This window comes from Nannobrachium achirus (assembly GCF_963921795.1).
Source record: "Nannobrachium achirus genome assembly, chromosome: 5".
NCBI classification, from domain to species: Eukaryota; Metazoa; Chordata; class Actinopteri; order Myctophiformes; family Myctophidae; genus Nannobrachium; species Nannobrachium achirus.
In genome coordinates this window covers 38654539-38676888 of record NC_137814.1, presented here as the reverse complement: position 1 = coordinate 38676888, position 22350 = coordinate 38654539, and the positions used below count along the sequence as shown (strand labels likewise).

General features: G+C 41.7%; 3 protein-coding genes across 3 annotated transcripts; 2 read left to right on the top strand and 1 right to left on the bottom strand.

Annotated features, from left to right (window-relative positions):
- The first annotated feature begins 3398 nt into the window (after positions 1-3398).
- parla (presenilin associated, rhomboid-like a) lies at positions 3399-9887 on the top strand. Its single transcript, XM_080726488.1, has 10 exons — positions 3399-3489; positions 4832-5045; positions 5625-5729; positions 6470-6608; positions 6960-7055; positions 7913-8062; positions 8513-8583; positions 8673-8774; positions 9120-9217; positions 9645-9887. The coding sequence occupies exons 1-10, from the start codon at positions 3410-3412 to the stop codon at positions 9763-9765; spliced, it is 1176 nt and encodes a 391-aa protein (XP_080582614.1). The 5' UTR covers positions 3399-3409; the 3' UTR covers positions 9766-9887.
- A 1429-nt stretch (positions 9888-11316) lies between these two features.
- extl2 (exostosin-like glycosyltransferase 2) lies at positions 11317-15481 on the bottom strand. The gene is made up of 5 exons (XM_080725390.1): positions 15343-15481; positions 13265-13719; positions 13051-13121; positions 12847-12962; positions 11317-12596 (listed from the first exon to the last, which is right to left on the bottom strand). Exons 1-5 carry the CDS (start codon positions 15345-15347, stop codon positions 12173-12175), a joined length of 1071 nt encoding a protein of 356 aa, XP_080581516.1. The 5' UTR covers positions 15348-15481; the 3' UTR covers positions 11317-12172.
- Positions 15482-15780: 299 nt separating this feature from the next.
- LOC308284582 (putative oxidoreductase ZK1290.5) lies at positions 15781-22036 on the top strand. The gene is made up of 8 exons (XM_080725244.1): positions 15781-15989; positions 17286-17534; positions 17653-17754; positions 18219-18310; positions 20161-20343; positions 20742-20801; positions 21016-21117; positions 21866-22036. The coding sequence occupies exons 1-7, from the start codon at positions 15923-15925 to the stop codon at positions 21109-21111; spliced, it is 849 nt and encodes a 282-aa protein (XP_080581370.1). The 5' UTR covers positions 15781-15922; the 3' UTR covers positions 21112-21117; positions 21866-22036.
- Positions 22037-22350: the final 314 nt, after the last annotated feature.

The following is a 22350-nucleotide window of genomic DNA, read 5'->3' as shown; positions in this document are numbered from 1 at the left end:
GCTATACAAATTTCAAGTATTATAAAAGTAGTAGTAGAACTTCAAAGTAGAAAATTAGAAGTAGAAAATGTGATTTGATACAGACAGAAGAGCTGTCTGAGGACCTAACATTGTGCTCTGATTCATAAGGGATTCAAAGATCAACAATGTACATACAGGGCCAGGCCTTGGCATGTTTTAAGTACCTATACTTGCTATATTTGAATACACTTGACAGGGGTCAGCTCTGTAGTTGGGTCCACTCTTTTTTTCCCTTCTACACGGATTTTCTACACCAAAAACTGCTGATCTACAAGCTCACAACACTTTGCGGCGCATAAAGTGCTGATGTTTTCGCAGAATGTTTCCTCCAAAATAGGGAGGTTAGGGTTCAAGTGGTTAAATATAATCAATAACATTTGAAGGAAATTAAAAGTTTCGACAAAAAACACAACTGCATATGATGCTGCTAGATGTTCCTCTTTTTGCTAAATGCTTGTTGTGCTGTCACATGCTTTGGAGTAAATGAAGCACATGTTTTCGGCTGTCTATTCTGAGTAAGAAATGTGTTTGTTTGGAGAGGTTTGTGTTACAAACAAACTAATTTGGTTCTACAGCACATCATTTCAAAGAAATAATTGCCTGTAATAAATGAACAGATGGGGTACTTCTGAAGTGCCTATCATTGTATTTGTCCAAAGATTTCTACAGATACACACTACAAACCTTAGTTGGGGTTTGCAGTGATTTCATTTTATTTTATTTGACAAATTATGTATGTATCTAGGCTACTTAAAAACAATAAAGTCACAGTAACATAAAAAAAAAAGAAAGATTTGTTTTTTCTACAAAAAACACTTGTTCTTTTATCTAAGTAATGTGGGTTAGCCAAAAGACCTAGCCACGAATCAGCGAGTCATCTTTGAAGCATTGTGTATTTTGTGCTAACGTCCGTGTTAGACTGTCTGTGTTTAGCATGCATGCATGCATCATTTTTGCTGATGTGGCATTAACCAAAACCGTCTGCCGGTGTTCACTTAAATTTTGAGATTGCCTTTTAAAATTAGTTCTGGGACCACTAATGAACGCACACACACGCACGCACGCACGCACGCACGCACACACGCACACACACAGTGTTTAAAAATGTTTATTCAAACATGTATGAAAAGAGAAGGCGAGTCACAGTGAGGTATTATCTAACTGGCCCATTGATCAATGTCTTAGAAAGCTCCCAGTCAGCATTCTGTTGGGACGCAATGATAACAGCTAGAGTTTCATGTGATGGTATAAAAAGACTGCTGCTGGTATAAGATGTTTCCAGCCTCTAGGCTGAAATAGAAGCCTCAAGGCCAAATCACTCAATCGCTCAACAGGGTGTCAATGATACATGGATCACAACAATGATTCAGGGGCAGAACAGCAGGTCTTACTGCTTGCATGCACAGTCAGACTGGAATCAGTAGAATGTCCTAAATTGGTGGGGAAGTGTTTAAATTTCAGGTACACCGATTGCACTTCCTGTCACATGTCTGAACTGAACCCCTGCTGCCCTGATGCCGACAGAAGCAAATCCTAGCTGGCGTCTGTTCACAGCAGATCGATGAGAGGACCTGAAAGGGGACACCTCTGCTGGGAAAAATCCACCCTATCGATCAGAAAGGAACCTAAAGTCCTCTACAGACTTTACCACCTGAAAAAGAGAGATTTAAAGGGATGTTTCATTTTCAAACATGTTTGAGTCAGTATTTAGATATTTGATGTTAATTTTATCAGACACGCCCCCTTCCTATACAAACCCATTGTAATGTCAAACTCCATACTTGTTTTTCTTTTTATATAAATGTAAAAAGTCATTGAAAAAAACATGGCCCCTCACACAGAACTAATGACATGTGTTTTGAAGTTACATATAGGAAGGGTGCACGTCTGATACAATTAATATCAAATATCTAAATGCTGAATCAAGCAACTTAAAAACTGTGACCCCCAAATAACCCCAAACATGTTTGAAAGTGAAATATCCCTTTAAGTTCATTGTGCCCCGGTAACCCAAATGGCATTTAAACAACTAAAATCCAAAACCAACTGCTCCACTAACACCGCTTCTGTGGCAGCTTAAATATTAATGATCCATTCCTCCTCTCCTCTTCATCTCCCTCTGATTTTCTTCCCAGTGTCGCCACCTGTTTCCGTCCTAATCATGCACCTATCTCTGTCATGATCCCCCCCTTCCCTCTCTCGCTGTGCCCCCTCTTCCTCTCCTGCATCTCTCAGTCTGTCCTCTCTTCCACCTGTCCCAGACCTACAGCCCTAGGGTATCATCTAGCTTTGCAGTGTGTCCTTGGGGTTCACTATAGTGGCAAAGGCACATTGGTTATTCTTTCCCGCTCTCTTGTATGCTCTGTTTCTGCCCTATTTGTTTAACTTTTGCTGCAACGCTTAATTTTCCCTTGTATGAGTGAATGGGATCATACTCAGACATTGATGACTCAGACTTAAATTCCCTTAATTCCTTCTAGACTTATTTGCGCACTGAACCAAACCAATAAATTGTATTGCAGGCAGCAGTCTCTGTGGGATATTTCCTATAGTGTCTCTAACTAGTGGTGGTACACAACATATACAGCCCCAATGCTTCTGCACAATCTGCAGACACAGAGACACTGCAGTGCAGCTACCTAGCAGTAAATTCTACCGTATTCACCTACCGGTATTTCTAGATTGGCAAGCGAGAAGTCTGTGGAACTTGCCCAGATGCCAATACTAAAACCTATCAATATAGCTTTGCTGCTGCATGGGTACACCTGCTCTGCACCCCCCCCTCTCTCTCCCTCTCTCTATCATTTACAGTAGCCTACAATTTGAGAGATTCAATAACAATTATTCCCCTCGTCTCTCTCTCTCTCTCTCTCTCTCTCTCTCATTGACAGTAAAATATGTTATTCATAACAAGTATTCATATCAGAACAGATATACATCATTAGTATTAACTGTGCTAGAATGGATGGCCAGGATGGGTAATGGGTATGCGTCTGTCTGAAAGTTTCATGTTGCAGCTTTATGATTTCACTGCGCCACTAGGGGACAGCAACACATAGCAGTGTGTCTTTGATAGTTTGACAACAAACACCAGAGTAAAAAAGTAAATAGAACAGAGGGAGAACTTCCAGTTCTCATTGATGATGGTTCCACTACGTCCAAAGCTATAATTTGATTCAAGATGGTATTGGTAGCTTTTCTTTCCCACTCCTGCTCTTCAAGAAAATATTTTGACGCGTAGAAATGGTTGCCTGACAACAAGAACAAACTACCCAATCACAACACGTTCCCACGACCTATGGGATTTATGGAAATCTCCTATAGTCACCGGGCCACCGGCAGTGAACAGCGGTTGTGGGGGCGGGGCTTCAGCCGGGGTCACTGGAATATGGCGTTGATGGGATGTTTCATGAAATGGACCAAAACAGAGTTCATCAGATCTACAAACACACTTTGCCGAGGTGCCAGGTGAGCAAAGACAACATAAAAAAATAAAAATAAAAAGTATTTAGGTAGTAAGTATCTTATGTAGCTAAATCATTATTAACATTATATATTGTTATACCACACTGTTATCTAACCGTCATTGTAAACAACTGCTGGTAGATGTCCTGCTGGTAATATGGGCTAGTAATATGGCTGCTACTATCCAACATATATATGAATTTATCTTGTTTTCGCAAATGTGAAGGTGTACAGTTCGTTGCTAGCTACTATAGCTAGCTATCCCCCCTAGCTATGCCTATAAACTGTTTATTTACATTGCCAGCCATAGCCATTATGATAGAACATACATTACAATTTCATGGAGGGATTCCTCTCCCCCGTGGCATAAATGGGTTGCGTTTTGTAGGTAGCCTACTACTCGCCCAGGTACAGCGTTATCATATCTATTTGTATGTTCTGGCAGAAAACGTGCACATACATAGCCTATAGCTTATGTATGGGGCAAGGGCATACATATTGACACAATGCCTGAACTATCTATCATTGTTTGAGTCGTTATTATAGACTACTGTTTATAATACTATACTATGCACTAATTGAAGGAAGTTAATTTGCGTTTAGTGAATGAATGTCATCCCCTGTGGTCCTTGTTGGGCTAGTCAGTGGATCTACTATTTGCCTACATTTCAAACATGTACAAATACAACAGAGGTGGATAATCCAAATATTGTGGTAGTGTTGCAATGCCATTGCACTTTCTTGTGGTCTAAATCATTTTTAGAAGACCTTGTAACTGAACTGTACTGTCCTGTACTATTCCTATCCAAACTTCTAATAAAGTATTCAATCAATCAAATCAATCAATGAATATATAGTCATTCAGAATTGCTTGACCAAATTTGGGGTCAAGGTCATTGCAACTCATGAATTTATTACATGTCAGTAATGGTACTATACAATTCAAACATTACTGTGTTGCAGGCTTGCAGAACTTTTAGCATCTGTGCAGACCAACCTATACGTCCCCAGAATTTGTCTGAGTATGCCAGGGTGTTAACATACCATCAGAGGCCCGTGCCAGTGTAACGCCTGAGAATCGAACCCAGCTTCTGCTTTACTCTGGTCTGGTCGATGCTGCATATCATTGACCGTCCACCCACCATCCCACCTCAAAAACAGCTTTTTTTCATACTCACTAAAATTATACAATCCAATTCTTGTGTTGGTCTATGATGTCAGTGTTGTAATGTAAACAGCAGAGTTTCATGCCTTATTAAAGGCAAATCCCACCTGTGGCTGCCATGTGGACATTAAACTGAATCAAAAATGTAACAAAACTAATTTGTTTTTCTGTTTTGTACAGACTCAGCCCATACCCTCAGCAGAGATGTGCTTTCCGACGAGAGGCCAAGAGGCCAGAAACAAAGAAAGGCAATGTCACCAAAGACACAAATACGTTGTCCTCTGAAGCCGCTGATGGCATCCAACACAAAGTTGTCCCATCATCACCAGCGGCCCCACCTCCTCGCAGGGTCCCACGACCCAATCTATTCAAACCCCTGATGTTCACCGTAGGGGTATGTCTCCACACTCTCTTAATTTATCCTGTGTTTATGGCTGTCACTATATGACATTTTACATGACAATTAATTGTCACTCAAATAATTGCGATTAACGATTTAATTGTGTTTTTGTCGTTGATAATTACATTTCTGTTCAGCTTTTAGGCTTTGAAGTTGCACATGGCAGATATGACACATAACCTAAATATACAAAGAAATGACTGACATATTTGACAACTTTCTACTTAAAAAATAACATTGGTCGTGGAAATAGCCGATCTACAAGCTCACAACGCGTCGCATCGCGATGCGCTGTGAGCTTGTAGATCTGCTATTTCCACTATTTTTGACATGGAAACGATTATGACGATTATGAAAAATAATCACGATTATGTTAAATAATCACGATTAGATGATTATGTAATAATTGTGACAGCCCTAGTCTCCACACTCTTTTAATTTATCCTGTGTTATAAAAGTGCACAGATCTTGGACTGTTATTTTTTATGTTCAAACCAAAGTTAGAAATGACATACGTACCCTTTTTTGTAGATGGATGGGCCAGTGGTTTGCTGTTGTCTGACTCCATGTTAGTTTACAGGGTGCTCGTTTGGCATGGCGGCCATTTTGCAGTACGAATCACTGAAATATAAAGTTCAGACGGCGAGAGAAGAAGCTGAGTCACAAAAAACGTTGGAAGTAAGTGTACACTTACACTATGTTTCCCATCGCCAAAATTCGCGACAAACGTGGTATTTGTTGTGCAGGCATTACAGTTATTTAAAGGAATTTAGCGTTGTTTGATTTCCCCAAAGGTTTAACAAAACGAACCACCTCAATGTTACACTCAGGCAGGGGTGTCACACCAAATTCTGGGCTCTGGGTACAAGGATTCACTGCGGGCCCCCCATGAATGTTCTTTTCATTGGGGGAGGGGGTTTAACCCATTTAGACTGGGAATGCATTATTACACATTATTTTGTGCTTTAACTATTGAAAAATACAAATGTTCGCTTAAAAAATACATATATTTAAATATTTGCACACATTTTCACGATTTTTCAAAAATAGCAGATAGAGCTTGCAGTCTTTGAAATCCTTCTAAGGTTTTTTGAAAAACCTATGTTTCTATGTCAGTGGTGCTCAAACCTTTTCATGTCAGGGACTGTATTTGGCTGCAGACCCCCATCTCAAAATATTTAGTTCCAGGGACCCCCCAGAAGCAAACTTTGAGTTACAAATGTTTGCTTAAAAAATACATATTTAAAGATTTGCACACATTTTCACGACTTTTCAAAAATAGCAGATATACGCGGCACTGTGCGCTGTGAGCTTGTAGATCTAGATATTTCAATAGTTAAAATAATGAAGGCCCCTCCACCTTGGGCCCTAGTAACTCCGTCCCACTTTTCCCCCCCTTGTGACGCCCCTGCACTCAGGCACAGGGTCCTCAGGATATGGCTTACTGGCATGACTGGTGGAACCAGCTGTCAGATTTCCAGAAACAGCTCATCTTGGTCATGACGACGGTGGATGACTTCTGGAGCAGCCTCACCGAGGGACAGAAAACTGTTAGTGGTAAGTCATCTTACACACACACACATATCGTCACTGTCGGGCAGAAACCTCGTATCTCCAAGTTTCAAATTTGTACATTTTTTCGCAAAGCAAAGCCCTGCTTCATCATACAAGGCCGTTGCACAAAAGTAGTGAAAACAGCAGATCTACAAGCACACAACGCCTCGCACCACGAGGCGTTGTTTGCTTGTAGATCGGCTGTTTTCACTAGTTTAAATCATTTTTAAAATGATAAATTTTAAACATACAATTTGGACATACAAGGTTTCCACCCGACAACGACGATAAACGTATACACTTTTTGACTGTTGTCAACTTAGGATGCTGATTGTCAGTGCCTTTTCATTCCAGGTATCATAGCAATAAATGCTGTAGTCTTATGCTGTTGGCGGATCCCCTCCATGCAGAGATCCATGATCAAGTACTTCACTTCCAACCCAGCCTCCAGTGAGTATGCACTTCCTACCACTACCTGGAATAGTTATTTATTAGTTTTAAAACATGTCAAATTCCTGTGTGAAATGTTTTAAGTTCAAACAAATAAATGCTTCAGTTGAGATCAGGCTCGGACTGGCGATCTGGAGACTCTGGAGAATTCCCGGTCGGCCGCTGTGCCACCGGCGGCCGGTATGATTAAGGAGGGGGGGGGAACTTCAATTTGAGGTCACCCTGGGGCACCACACAGGGTTAATCAAGCCCTGACAGGAGCAGTTGCATATATTGAAACTCCCACCACTCATTTAAATGAAAGTAGATGGGGAAAATAGGTGTTTGTTACTGTTTATATTTATAAATAATGCAAAAAAAAAGATTGCAGGGCTGGTCAGATGCAAATTTCCGGGCTGAAAATGAGTCCCAATCCGACCATGGCTGAGATGTCTGGGTATGATGAGGATGCCTGGGTTCACGGCCCTGCAGCAGTGTGTCCGGCTTAGCCAGGTGCTCCACCTAATTCACTTGGTAGTGTTCACAGATGGGAACCCAGCAGGGGTTTGTGTCCTTGTAGCTGCACTAGCAGCTCTTACCCGATAGTCGCAGACTCCTCGAGTCCTCGCGTCAAGCAATCCTGGTGAAACTCCTCCCTGTCGGGGGAAAAGAAGCGGCTGGTGCTTCCATGTGTATCGGAGGAGATGTTGTTGTGTACACCCTCCGCAGACCAACAGTGGGGGGTTGGCGGTGACAGGGACCACAGTACACAAGGGAGAAATGAACCGCAGCTCTAATCCAAGCCATGATGATTACATTACACCATTTAATGATTTAATGATTTAATGGTGTGTTTCCGCTTCCTCCCTCGCTTCCAGAAACACGATGCCTTCCCATGGCCCTGTCCACCTTTAGCCATTACTCCATCATCCATATGGCAGCCAACATGTGGGTCCTCTGGACATTCTCCTCCAGCATCGTCTCCCTCTTGGGCAGGGAGCAATTCCTCGCCGTTTATCTCTCTGCCGGTATGCGGAAAAGATGGAATAAGCCTAATTCGTAGTTGCATGATGATATCGCTTATTGAAAATTACATATATTATTTTAAGTGTAAAAATCAGTTGTGAGACACATGTACGACATATTAGGTTTTACTCTATGAAAGAACAATAAACTATTTGGAGGTGGGGTTAAAGGGTTAAATGGGAAGTACTCCATAGGGAGCCAGTGGTTTAGAGACAGCACTTCTAGCAGTTTAACTCTCCTTGTAAGCGGCACGGATTTGTGCAGACTCAGACAATGGGATGTATTCATTAAATCTTTGCGTTGAAAACATCCCCCCCAAATAACTTCCAAAATTACTATATTTTCACTTTGACAACAATAGACATAGCAACATGAACAGGTACAGTGGTGGATAACTTGTTTGATAATTTGTGTGACCGTTGTCAACTCTCACCCTGAGACTGTATTTTCAGGTGCCATCTCCAACATGGTTAGCTACGTATGTAAAACAGCCTCCGGACGGCTGCATCCCTCATTGGGAGCGGTAAGGATGCTGCTTAGTGCTTACAACTACAAAATGGGAAGAAGAAATGCAATCCTCTCATGTCTCTTATTGTGTTTTGCCATCTGCAGTCCGGCGCTGTCATGACAGTCCTGGCAGCGGTCTGTACAAAGGTGCCAGAAGCTAAGCTAGGAATTATTCTCCTTCCCATGATCACTTTCTCTGCGGGAAATGTAGGTGTATACACACTTTGTACATCCATGCAATGTTACTATACATGATCATATTTGTGTTGCTGTTTGCATGCATGTGATTGTGTTCCATGGATGGTGGGAAAATGTGTACCTGCTAAACTAAAGTAATACACTATCCGGGTGTTAAGATCCATATTTTCTGTTTTTACTGCAGGCCACAAATATACCGTGTCTATGCATGAAAGAACATGGTTATTTCCCAGTGTGTGAGTGAATGTGTAAGTATGCGTCCAGGAATGCATGGAAGAGTTGTATTTGAGTTGCACTGTGCAGTACTGTACCAACTGTAGAAACTCACACTACCTCATATCGATCTTGCTTTAGGCTTTGAAAGCTCTTGTTGCCATAGATGCTACAGGACTTCTTTTGGGATGGCGTTTTTTTGATCATGCAGCTCATCTGGGCGGAGCCCTCTTCGGAGTGTGAGTGACCAGTGTTTCTAATTCAAGCTGTGATTATGCTTTGGCGGAAGTATTGTTGCTTGACAAATACATTTTAAGCTTATAGATCACACCTAGTGTGAAGTGAGCAGTGCAATTTATGAGTTAATCTCATCAAGTGTCCCGCTGGCCAATCACAGCGTGTCCTGCGAAGCTTGGCCAATGGGGCCCTAGGCGTACAACAAACTTTAAGCCTTCTAAGAGCACCGCTCAAAAAAAGGATTTGCTTCCACATTTTATTGAATTTGATTGATTATGATTTGCACAGACCATGCTAATACCTATGAATGATCACTAATAAAGATGAACATGCATCAGCAGGCTGGTGTACAATGCAACCTTAAATGTTTAGCAAGAGCCTTCCCACAATAGGATCAGCATACTTAACTTGTCCTCCTCTGTCCTACAGGTGGTATGTAGCATATGGTCACAAGCTTATGTGGAGAAAGAGGGAACCTCTTGTAAAGTTTTGGCATACCATGCGGTCTCCAGGTACTGGTGGAGGCAGGCCAGGAGCTGGACCAAAATAAGAGTGATGTGGCTATTGTAATCACCCCTTGAGGAGTGATCTGGTGTCGTGGTACAGGGAGATCTTCGAGTAGGAGAAAATCCCCTATTAAAAAATAAATAAAATAACTTAGTACACAACCAATTCAACTGCTGACCTTTAGCGTCGTGAACCACCCTCCCTCCGGAAATCTAAATTGAATTAGATTTCCGGGGGGAGGGTGGTTCACGAGGCTACTGCTGACCTACAGTAAATTAACTTTTACTTAGTTAATATCTCACACATTTCCTATTCACATTGCTGAATAGAATTGCTCATTAAGCAAGTATAAAGAAATGTGTTCAAAGACTGACCAGAAAAGTTCTAAATTATTTTTAACATTTAAGTGCAGCTGAACAACTTTATGCATACTATGAGCTATATTTTCATCCATGCCTTACCCCTTATCGCTAAACTTCTTTGTCTTTTTTACTATTTTGAAAAACATTTTAAAATACCTCAAATAGCCGATCTACCTCGACATGTGGGCAGCTATTTGAACTATTTAAAAATGTTGGGAGCGCGTCGCTGTTACTACATGTCATCTTTTCGACACCCGACTCTAACCCTCACCCTAACCTCCGTGGAGTGAGTCGCTAACCCTTCGGTCGAAATGATGGTCGTTCGAAAGAGCACGATTTCCCCAAAATGTTTAGGGATAAGCGGTAAGGCATGGACCAAAATAGGGTCCTGTATATCAGTGATGTGGCTTGTAATGGATTGATCAATTCTACAACTGAAATATGTACAGTATGATATTTTGGTATGTTAAGATTTTTTTTTTTTTTTTAACTATACTGAACAAAAACCTATTTTTCTTTTGGGTCTAGCAATGATTACAATGGCAATCTAAAGCTATTTAACACTTGAAAAAACCTCACCTTTATGACCTATTCGAGGAAAGAAATACAACAAACATACATATATAAATGCATAAGTGTTTGTTGTCATGGTTTGTGTGAAAGAGAAGATGTACAGTAAAAGACAGATACCTCATTGTTCTTTGACTTGCTGTAAGAACTCAATTTCCTTTTTGTCAAAACTTTTGTTGCGCTGGAACAATATTACAATAAAACTGAATTATTATTAAACTACTTTCTCGTCTTTTGCTAAATACTGTATAGACCTATTTCCAGAGTGCTGTGGTGTCGCTGTGCGACAGTTGTGGTTGCCACTCTGAGAAATCAATCTATAGCCTCACACACCCAATGGACTGAGTTGGTGGTGCAAAGCTTTGTGCATCAATTCAAGGCAGGTCAAATTATTCATGAATGTGTGAACCCTTTCAACCTGGCATCCCTATTTTGGACATGTCATAGGCAAAAACATTTACACATTTATGCGTTGAGAGCCTGTAGATCAGCTATTTTCACTAGTTGTCATTCAACAAAATATATATATAGGTAGTGAGCAAAGCGTTTTAGAGTGACTAGATTGAAGATCTCAAAGTCAACAGAATTTATTTGATCTCTGCACATTCACACAGCAAACAATGGTTGTCATTTCAGATCTGTTGAAACTGGAGGGGGTGAAAAGTAGATAAGACACATCATCACTGTTACACAGAATCAGGTTCCAAGGCTAAATATGATTGTCTTCCAGCATATTGCCTGAGTTAAAAGTTACCCTGTGCCACCTTCTAAAACAGCTACATTCCTATAGAAAGTACAATTCTAGAGAGTACCACCCATGCTTGTACAGCAAGGCTACTCTATTGAAAATACAAAAATATGTCAAAGCTGCAGGTGAGACTGACATCTGCTGGCTTTTAAAGTAAGTGCATAACAAAGTACTCCAGTTCTAAACACCAAGGTAAAGGCAGCTTTGGCACAAAACAAAAAAAAAAGCCTAATGCATACACTGATCTTAAAATAAGTTATTTATGATATGCGGCAATCGAGTACAAATTAGGCTTAATCTGGTTCACTGCTAAACATCTATTTAAAAAAGCAGCCCTTTAGGCTCTAATGTAGGCCTGGCAGTGCATCGCAGGTTCGAGTCTTGTTTACGATGATGTTTGCTGCATGTCTCTCCCCATCTCTCTCTGTTTCCTGTCCATCTCCACTTAGACTATCAAAAAAGGCACAAAAGCCCGCAAAAATATATCTTAAAGAAAAAGAAAAAAAGAACTAGCACCATCAGTGTTGTAATTCAAAAGTAAGAAGCCTTGCCAGAGCATGTAGATACCACTAAAACACTAGATTAATCTAAACCCCTAGCCCTTTCAAATGCCATATGCCTTTAAGTAAGTCACACATCGTAGACCCACCTGAACTCTACTTGCATCTAACTTCATTTCATCCATGGCAGGCAGTCAGTGAATTGAATCCCATTGTATCTACTCCCCCCTTAGCCCTTGCACTTGTGGTTGTCATAGCAACATCTCCCCTTCAGCCCTTGCTCTTGTGGTTGCCATAGCTGGGGAAGCCAAACTGGCAGAGCATCAGGTTGGAGAAGCAGAGTGGCATGGAGCCGTAGATCTGTGCCAGCCTGTTCAGGCAGTAGGACCTCTGAAGGAGGTGTTCGGGACGATGCCACATGCCGAGGTACCCGCTGCTGGCATCTTTCTCCAGGTTGCGTAGGTCCACCGGCTTGACAAAGACCCCTGAGGGTCTGCTGATGCTGCCTTTTGACCTGGACAAGCTTGACAACCTCGACTGTTTCCCCAAATGCATTGCCACAGCAAAGTTCATGGCAATGTCGTCGCAATTCTCAGTTTCATCAATCAGCTTGTGTACTGCTTGAGGCTGGTCCTGGAAAAGCTGCAAGTATTGATGGTGGAAGAAAGCTGCACCAATCAGCACCATGGAGTACCTGCAGTGGAAAGTATAGAAGGTTAAACTGTGGACCCACAACCAAAATAAATACAAAGTTTGCTGACACAGTCAGCAATAGAAGAGTCAACAAAATAGAGAATAAAGCAAGCAAATGTTCATATGAGTTTTTGTATGACAGTGTCTCAAGAAGAAAATATGAATAAATGCTATTTTTGGAAATGTTTTGCCTAAAATTACATTGCCAACAATATGGACGCCAAGTTGAAAGTGGTTGAAGGATGACATACCTGTCACCTCCTCCTATTTCTGGATCCTGCAGCTCAAAGCTGCCATAGCTATACACTCCACCCGCCATGCAGACATGTTTTCGAGGGACAAAACCAACAATTTGATCCGGAAATTGCTGTGGAACGGAATATTAATATTATAATAGCAGTAGCATGATAATTGGTTTCAACAGCTTTGTCACTGATGGTATTGGTATCCATTACCTTCCAGACAGAGAAAGCAAAACTGATGTCAGGAACGCTGACCAACGTATCATCATCCAGCATCAACACAGCTAAGGTGTTGGAAACAAGACATATAGTTAGAGGAAGGAAGATAAGTCATTAAAACAGACCATGACAGACAACGTGCACACAAGTTCATGAAAGTCCCATGACAATGTAGAAAACACACAGTTAGCCCAGTAGATATACTGACCATCTGTATCAATTTCAGTGAAAGGCTGTAGTCTGTTGCGCATGTGATTGATGCTCTGCTCCTTGAAGACCACAGGGACCGGATGAGGCCCCAGGGAGTCCCAAAGCTTTTGGGGGGTTTGTTCCCCAATGTTGTTCCAAACTATGATTATGCGCTGAAGGTGAGGTACCCCCTGGTAATGGTTCAGGAGTCTGAGCAGAATATCTGTGCGATTATATGTTTGGATGATGATAGTGAATCCCTCTTCTTCCATCTCTTTTGTAACAGTATTGCTTTGTGCAAAGTTGTCCATGTTGGGTGATGCTCTACGAAGCACTCCCATGACACCATCGCCTGCTCCTCGGTCTTCAGCATTTGGCAATAGAGCGGTCAAGGCTGCACAAACCAGAAGCAGGAGGAGCAGTACTAGCCAAACTAGATAAGGCCGTCGGAGACCCATACAGCTGCGAAGGACCCTGTAGCATAGTGTAGCAAGACAGATGGAACATTTAAGTTGCAACTTTTTCTTCTCTCACTGATCTCCATCACCTGGGGACCGTACCTATGTTCCCCAGGTTCTATGTGTAACGGAGGTGATCCGAACCTCCCCACCCGGTTTCGAACCCGGGTCTCCCACGTGAAAGTCCAATATCTTAACCATTACTCCAAAGGGATATCCCTATGGAACAAGGGCAGATACTAGACTTCTGAGGCTTCAGGCTGGGGCTGCGACTCTCTCCGCCACACTCACCCCCCTTTGACCTCCTCCTACGGGGAAGCCTGGATCCGGGTCACGGCACCAATGTAACGGAGGTGATCCGAACCTCCCCACCCGGTTTCGAACCCGGGTCTCCCACGTGAAAGTCCAATATCTTAACCATTACTCCAAAGGGATATCCCTATGGAACAAGGGCAGATACTAGACTTCTGAGGCTTCAGGCTGGGACTGCGACTCTCTCTGCCACATATGTTCCCCACTTACCCCCCTAAAAAGGTTCTATGTTCCCCACTTACCCCCCTAATGTTCTCTGCTTACCCAAAAAAGCTCCTATGTTCCCCAGGTTCTGTGTTCCCCACTTACCCCCACAAAAAAGGTTCTATGTTCCCCGCTCATCCAAAAATGCAGGAAACATTCATTTCAAATTATTAATAACAACTCACACACCACAGAACATAATGAGGAGAAATTACGAATACTAGTGGGACAGGGGGGCACTAGGGACATCTGGCAGTGGGCACCATATATTTGTTATGAGCATCAGGACATCTGGGCACCAGGGACATGTGAGCATTTGGACGAGTGGGCACCTGGAAGAGTAGGGACTTAGGCCTAGGGGAAGAGAAATCTGGGCACTAGGGACATGTGAGCATTTGGACGAGTGGGCACCTGGACGAGTAGACACTTAGGGGTGGAGACATCTGGGCACTTTATGTGGGCATTTGGACGAGTGGGCACCTGGACGAGTAGGCACTTAGGGGTGGAGACATCTGGGCACTAGGGACAACTGGACGAGTGGGCACCTAAATTAAGATTGCCCACGTGTTCTAAGTGCCCAGCTGTCCCACCATTTCCTGCATTTGAGTTGAGAACATATACCGTTTTTTTGGATGGGCCGGGAACACAGAACCTTTTTTGGGAGAGGGTGGGTGGGGAACATAGAACCTTTTTTAGGGGGAAGTGGGGAACATATAACCTGGGGAACATAGGGAGGACCCCATCACCTGTTTGGTGGGTGGATACTGGCACACTTACTTTTCAATCATGTCACGCAAAGGAACTAGTGTAATTCAGCATCAAGTGACAGCTGCTCTGATTTTAACCACTTTTAAGCTATCTATGAGCTCACTGCTATCTTTAAGCTACTTCAGTGGTCACTTCTCTCACAACTCTTTCTTTAAAAAGTGGCATAACTTATGCACTTGACAATAAATAAACAATTACATATTTTTCTTTGCAAGAAATTAAATCAAATCTAATGTATTTGTAATTAAAAGCCACTCTAGTTTACCAAAGTGCTGTACATTACATGAAGTAATAACCATTGATAAACAACGAGACAAACCGTATTAAAACATGGAGAAAATGCAACTAAGATTACCTCATTTTATACTCATAGCGGGTACAGCAAGATCTCTTAATTTACACGCCCCGTCATATTTTGTTGACACATCAAAGAACTTTGAAGAAAAGAGTTCCACGCTGTCAACAAACAGGAGCTCGCAGTCAGTCAAGTAGCTGCCATCTTTGCTAGGCTAGCTGTTACGTTAGCGTTACATTACCATAGCAACCTGCTAGTAGTCCGAAAGCGCTTCCATTTACGTCTCAGTGCTCAGATCCGGTCTTTAGCCCACCGACTGTATCCGGTATTTTGCACACAAACACACATGCACGTACAGGTACCATTTTCGTATCCGATCTAAGCCGGATCTGAAACCTGCAAAGTGAATTGAACCCTACGAAGAATGTAGTCGATAGGAAGCGGAAACTGTATTTTCTATCGGTCACTTTTTTTTATAAGTTACCAAATGGTCAAAAACACATGAACTACAGGAGCTGAATCTCAGATGTGTTTTGTGTTGCAGTGATATGGCGATCAGGTCTGCAGGCCTTTTTTTTGTTGGATTTTTCAGCTTTACCTTCTAACCTTTCACGTCAGTGAGTCTCGTTTTTTCCCCATCATGTGTTCTCTTAACTGTCCCAATATTCCTCTTTCCAACGGACTGCACATTCCCCAGCTTGGATTAGGTGCGTTTGATTCTGACTATAAACAGCTGCCTCTGCACAATCCTGTCATTGTGTTTAACAAACTGATACTGTAGCACAGTTTGTGAAACACACATGAACATGATTGATCTGATGTCCATTGCTTTTTGCCATATGGTTTTTGGTGCATGCATGATGTATCAGTTGATCACGTTTTTTTGGACTACGAGCTACGACCATTATTATAGCTCTATGGCTACGACATTGCACATGTTATTATATAATCCATTCATTTTGAAGTTTAATATTTTGTTTTACTTTTCAATGTGTATTACTCTTTAATATTACATAAAGTAAAATATATTTACAACACATAACCCTTTGTTTACTAGAGCTAGAGCAGATTGTCTTCCAGCTCAAACACCACATGACAAGGAACACAACACAATATATATGGTGTAATAATGAATAACATTTGAAATAAACTAATCTCTGGAAGTCACGAATGAGACAGAAGACCACATCAAACAGTCAAGTCAAATGTTCCTAGTCTGAACCCAACACAGGTGTAGGCCTACTGCATTCAGCTCATCAGTCAATAGGTGGACATGCACTCTCCAAATTAAGTTACGAACAGTGAAGCCTTTGTACTACTGTACATCAGCAATGTGTCTACAGACAACACATACCAACACAGTGCCAGTGTGTCACCACTAGTTAGGGTTGTTGCACACACTACACTACACTTGAACTTGCTTTGTCCTTGTGTCTTCCTACCTTTACTTGTGAAAAAAAAAAAGAAATTTGAAAAAAATCATTAAAACGTAAGTAAGTAAAAGTTACTACTTGTAAACTCAATGAATGAGAAGGCTCTGTTGTGTTATATGCAATGTATGAGTTCAGATTTTTGTGAAATGTTTGTCCTTGCAGTCAAGTCAAATGTTCCTAGTCTGAACCCAACACAGGTGTAGGCCTACTGCATTCAGCTCATCAGTCAATAGGTGGACATGCACTCTCCAAATTAAGTTACGAACAGTGACGCCTTTGTACTACTGTACATCAGCAATGTGTCTACAGACAACACATACCAACACAGTGCCAGTGTGTCACCACTAGTTAGGGTTGTTGCACACACTACACTACACTTGAACTTGCTTTGTCCTTGTGTCTTCCTACCTTTACTTGTGAAAAAAAAAATTTTTTGAAAAAAAAATCATTAAAACGTAAGTAAGTAAAAGTTACTACTTGTAAACTCAATGAATGAGAAGGCTCTGTTGTGTTATATGCAATGTATGAGTTCAGATTTTTGTGAAATGTTTGTCCTTGATCTCTTCAAAGGAACATCACATGATGGTGGATACTCTCATGAGGCTGTAGTTTATGCAGTCCGTGAGTGTGGAGTGCGGCACATCGACACAGCAAAGCGTTATGGCTGTGAGACACAGCTGGGTGAATCTATCAGGGAAAGTGGGATTCCACGAAGCGAGTTGTGGCTCACCAGTAAACTCTGGTGTGGGGACTATGGATATGAAAATGCCAAAAAGGCCTGCCTTGAGTCCTGCTCTCGGATCGGGGTGGAATATCTTGGTACGTTGTAAGATGATGTTCACCTGCTGTAGAATTTGAGTTTAACAGTCTGTAAATCACATTGTCCCGATCTTCTCAAAATGCCCTTTTGAAATTTTATGAACTCCTTACCACTCAGATTTGTACCTGATGCATTGGCCAGACGCCAGACAACCTGGTCAGTCTAACAGGGAGGTGAGAGCTGCCACCTGGAGAGCCCTGGAGGAGCTCTATGAAGAGGGTGAGAAACAACTGTCAAGTTAATTGAATAATTATAACACTTATTACATGGATTTGACATTTTTCTCTCTCAGTCAGAATTCATTGGTCACCAAAGGTCTAAGGCCTGCCTTGCCTTTTATGTGACTATATGATTTAATTGTGGAAGGTGTAATTTAACTACATGAACACTAGTATCCCTATTCTGAGCATGTCATAATAGGCATGCAGCAAAAAATAGCCGATCTACTGTAAGCTTGTAGATCGGCTATTTTCATGGTAGGGTGTAGAGGGGAAAAAAGTCTGAGAGGGCCAAGGATGGGGGACCCTGGTCAAAATGGAAGTGTTTAAGTATTTTATTGGAAAGCATCTCTTTGCTATGCACTAGTCCTGTGTCAATTTCCAAATGAATAAAGACTCTAAAAGGGCCTGTGTATTGTGACCACATTTCATAACCGCTCACCTCTGTCGTTTACGCTTCTGTAGGGGTGTGTCGGGCTATTGGTGTAAGCAACTTCCTGGTCCACCACCTGCAGCAGTTAAAGGAGGACTGTAGTGTGGTACCACATGTCAACCAAGTGAGTATTCCTGCTAGCTAACCAACCGTAGACCAAAATCTATAATAGGGATGTGCTGCTAATGGATCTAAAGGTGTCTTAGTAGGACATGCAGAAATACTGGTATTGTCCTATTTGAAAGTATAACTTTTGCATCACATGAAACGATTTACTAGATTCCTCTAGAGCAGTGGTGCCCAAACGTTTTAGCTCAAGGCCCAAAAGAGAAATTAGACGTTCGCCCGGGTACCCAAACTAGTGAAAACAGAAGATCTACAAGCTCACAGCGCATCGCTTCGCACTGTGTTGTGAGCTTGTAGATCGGCTATCTTCACTTCTAATCAGGGGATATCTTAAAAAGTCCTGGAATAAATTCCTTTAATACCAAACAATGTCTTCACCAATGTGTTTGTAAAGGTGTCTCTCACAAAGACTGAAATTCAGTTTCCCTAGGAAAATCTTTGACAGCTAGGGTAATTCTGGGTCTCATTCACTCACTATACATACACTATAGGGGGAAAAATCACTCCCAAAAAATATGCTTTAAGTGGGATGTGAGGGGTCTAACTAGGTGTTTTTAATTATTCTGCATTTGTTTTGCACAAAACAAAAAACAGCCCATAAAATGATGGTTTAGTGATGAGTCATCACTTTTCACAGTGGTATGGGGGTCCATTTCTAGCCCAAGGAATGTTATGGTGCAAAACAAATGCTTGCAATGGATTCAGAATAATTAAAAACACCTAGTTAGACCCCTCACATCCCACTTAAAGCATATTTTTTGGGAGTGATTTTTCCCCCCTATAGTATAGTGTAGAGTGAGTGAATGATACCCAGAATTACCCTAGCTGTCAAAGATTTTCCTAGGGAAACTGAATTTCAGTCTTTGTGAGATGTGTTACTAGACACCTTTACAAACACATTGGTGAAGATTTTTTTTTGTAAGGAATTTATTCCAGGATTTGACACTATTTCTAAAGATATCCCCTGACTATTCTTCTTAAACACTGAATGTAAACATTATAAAAGAAAAATTTAAGAAAAAGTCCATAAATTCGACATTTTGTGTTCGAATTTATGGAATTTCTTAGATTTTTCTTTGATTTCTTCATGAAATTATTGAAAAAAATCTTTGTTTTTAATTCTTGAAAAAAATGCTTTTTTGAAAATATATTTGAATAATAAAAAAATAATTAAAGCTATACTGTGTAAGTTGCTAAACTAGTGGTCAGTAGCGGTATTGCTTTTTTCGGCCGTTTTTCGCCCGTAGTCGTCGCGGACCACCGGAGCGGCGCCGCAAACCACCGCGAAGATACGAATCCGTGGAGGGGTAGAATGTAATTTTCTGGCCAGGATTTGAGGATTAAGAGGTTAAGAATCCTTCACCATGGTAAACACTGTAGCTGAGGGAAGCTACTTCCTGAAGATACGGCAGATACGCCTGTAATTGGCCGGTAGAGTATCATGTGTGTATGATCGGCGATGTGATTGGCCAACGTATACACAACGTATACAGATGATGCAGATGACGTAATTTTGCCAGGAAATCCCGCCCCTGTCACGGCTAAGTAGAAAACATATAAAGAGAAGGCTTTAGAAGCTGAAAATAACGGAGTGGGTGTTCTAAAACTTTTTTAAACAATTTTAAGATTTGTTTTATAAAAAATGTTACATGGTATAACTTTAAATGTAGGAAACAAAAACACAAAGGGACCCATAAAAATCTGTCTGCGACCCACAAATGGGTGTTTGGGAACCAGTGCTCTAGAGGTGTTTTCTTCGATTAATGAACAGTTGTTTCTAAAAGGGATGCCTTCAACAGACAAAGCATTTTAAGCTCTGGGGTACAACACCCACCCTCACCCAACCAGGTGGAGTTTCATCCGTTCCAGCAGCCCAATGAGCTGGTGGACTACTGTCGTCAGGAGGGCATAGTGTTTGAAGGGTACTGCCCCCTGGCCAAGGGACAGGCCCTCAACCATCCCACTGTTCTACAGCTTGCCCGAAAGTACCAACGCACCCCTGCTCAAATCTGCATACGCTGGAGCATACAGGTAATTGAACATGTCAAAATATTGCCCGCCTACGCCTAGTCTAGTCTGCAGGCCATAAAAGCACATAAGATTTATAAGGTAATTCACTCTTTCAATTCGTATTGCCTTAAACTCTGTAGGCCTTATGCATGCATCATTATTGCGACCGTCAGGTCGCAGTTAGTATCAATGTCCGTCAGTCAGTGAGTGTGTCACACCAGTAAGTCGGTGAGTGTGTCACGCAATCACGGAACGCACCTCTGTCAGCTGCAGGGTCTGTGGCGTGTCACTGATTGGCTCTCACATGGATCTGTGTGCGTGTGCGTAGAAGCTCTGTTGTTTGCAACCTGGCGGTTGCTTCTCGCCCTTACGGCGTGTTACTTGTATGTATTAGTGTGTTAACCATTTTCCCATTTCAGAACGGTGTTGTCACAATACCCAAATCTACCAAGAAGGAGAGAGTACAAGAAAATTGTCAAGTGAGTTATAAACACTTGCTCTTGTGCATGTCTGTTGACCCCACCATCACTTTAGCCTCAAATGAGGGAAGTCAGTTAAAAGTATTTGGTAACGGTCAGTGGGAAAACACTGCCCATTTCCAACCATTATCAATATCCATATACAGTATACCCACTTAACCTTTCAACTCCCCTACTACCACCATCACCACCACCACCGTCCTCCCTCTCTCAGGTGTTTGGGTTCCAGTTGCAGGAGGTGGACATGGCAACTTTGGCCAGATTGCATGATGGGAGACACGTATCCTGGGATCCCACCCATGTGGCGTAGCACAAGGTGTTTCTGTTTACCAACATCTCCACTCTAATGTTGCTTCGCTTTCTCAGCAAAAGCCTACGTTTCTGTTGATTCTCAGCATCTTTCCTCACAGTGCCTTGTTATGATCTTTGTATTCATGATGATCTTTGTATTCATAATAAGCGCTTCTTCTCCCTTTTTAATCATGCTGCTCTGCTTTGTTGCCGGAGTACTGTGTTGCACATTGCATTCATTGTGAATACACAGAATGTGATGTAGCTATCCCTTGTGTTATTGAGGGATCAGTACCCAACTACCTATACAAAAGCCTTGTTTGGATTTTTACAGGGAAAAGGGTTGTGCATGGTGTCAGATTTTCTTCATTGAATTGTTATTATGTCCTGTGTTGTCCTAGACTAGAACTACTTCTCTCCTCAGACCAAACCTGCACTTACTCATCTACACTATGTTTAGACATACCCTTTGCCTACATGATCTCACCGAATAACTTACCCATCGATCTCAACCACCAACTAATATGGTTTTAACTGCTGACCTAAAAACTCAAATTGGTCCTTCTAATGTGAAGTTCACAGTTCAGAAAACATAGTAACAGTAAGTTAACCAATGGGCAATAATATCTGGAGCTAAGGACAATAGAAAGCTATGTATTACAGTATATACTCAAATCCATGTCATTGTCATGAGATGGATTTCACACTTTGGACCAGTGTTCCTCCTTTTATGCTAGCTTACTTGTTTATTCATAATGTTGGTGTTTCAACAGGTCTTTGATTTCTTGCTCTCTCCAGAGGACATGGACAGCATCAGGAAACTCCACTGCAACATGAAACTCATTCATCTAAGTTATCCACTCTGGAAAGGACAAACACACACACATGATCAAACACATCTGGAGAATGACATTCTTGTTGCAATCTCATAGAACTTCAGTGGCTTATGGTTAGATATTGAGTCTCTACCTCAAGTGCTTTAAATCTTTTGAGAGCAAAACGGAATAAAATAAATGTTTATTTTAAGACTGAGTGTTCTCTACACGTCTTACCTTCCAGTATTAGTTAGACACTATGATCAGCTATCAGCCACATGAAAGACAAGGTGGGTGTTGACAGATATAGGTGTACAATACCGATGGCCCAAGGGACTACCCCAGCACCCTACTGACTCCCTTACGTCATCTCCAAGTTTCTTTTGCCCTGCTTCATCATACAAGACCGTCACACAAAACTAGTGAAAACAGCCTCATGCGAG

Excerpts from the sequence above, each read along its gene's own strand:
- parla (XM_080726488.1), top strand. The coding sequence starts at position 3,410 with ATGGCGTTGATGGGATGTTTCATGAAATGGACCAAAACAGAGTTCATC. Across the intron at positions 8,584-8,672 it reads TGCATCCCTCATTGGGAGCG|TCCGGCGCTGTCATGACAGT; the intron begins GTAAGGATGCTG and ends TGCCATCTGCAG. Across the intron at positions 9,218-9,644 it reads GGCGGAGCCCTCTTCGGAGT|GTGGTATGTAGCATATGGTC; the intron begins GTGAGTGACCAG and ends TCTGTCCTACAG.
- extl2 (XM_080725390.1), bottom strand. Across the intron at positions 12,963-13,050 it reads TTGCTTTCTCTGTCTGGAAG|CAATTTCCGGATCAAATTGT; the intron begins GTAATGGATACC and ends TCCGTTCCACAG. Across the intron at positions 12,597-12,846 it reads GAAATAGGAGGAGGTGACAG|GTACTCCATGGTGCTGATTG; the intron begins GTATGTCATCCT and ends TTTCCACTGCAG.
- LOC308284582 (XM_080725244.1), top strand. The coding sequence starts at position 15,923 with ATGTGTTCTCTTAACTGTCCCAATATTCCTCTTTCCAACGGACTGCAC. Across the intron at positions 17,755-18,218 it reads GGAGGAGCTCTATGAAGAGG|GGGTGTGTCGGGCTATTGGT; the intron begins GTGAGAAACAAC and ends ACGCTTCTGTAG. Across the intron at positions 20,802-21,015 it reads GAGTACAAGAAAATTGTCAA|GTGTTTGGGTTCCAGTTGCA; the intron begins GTGAGTTATAAA and ends TCCCTCTCTCAG.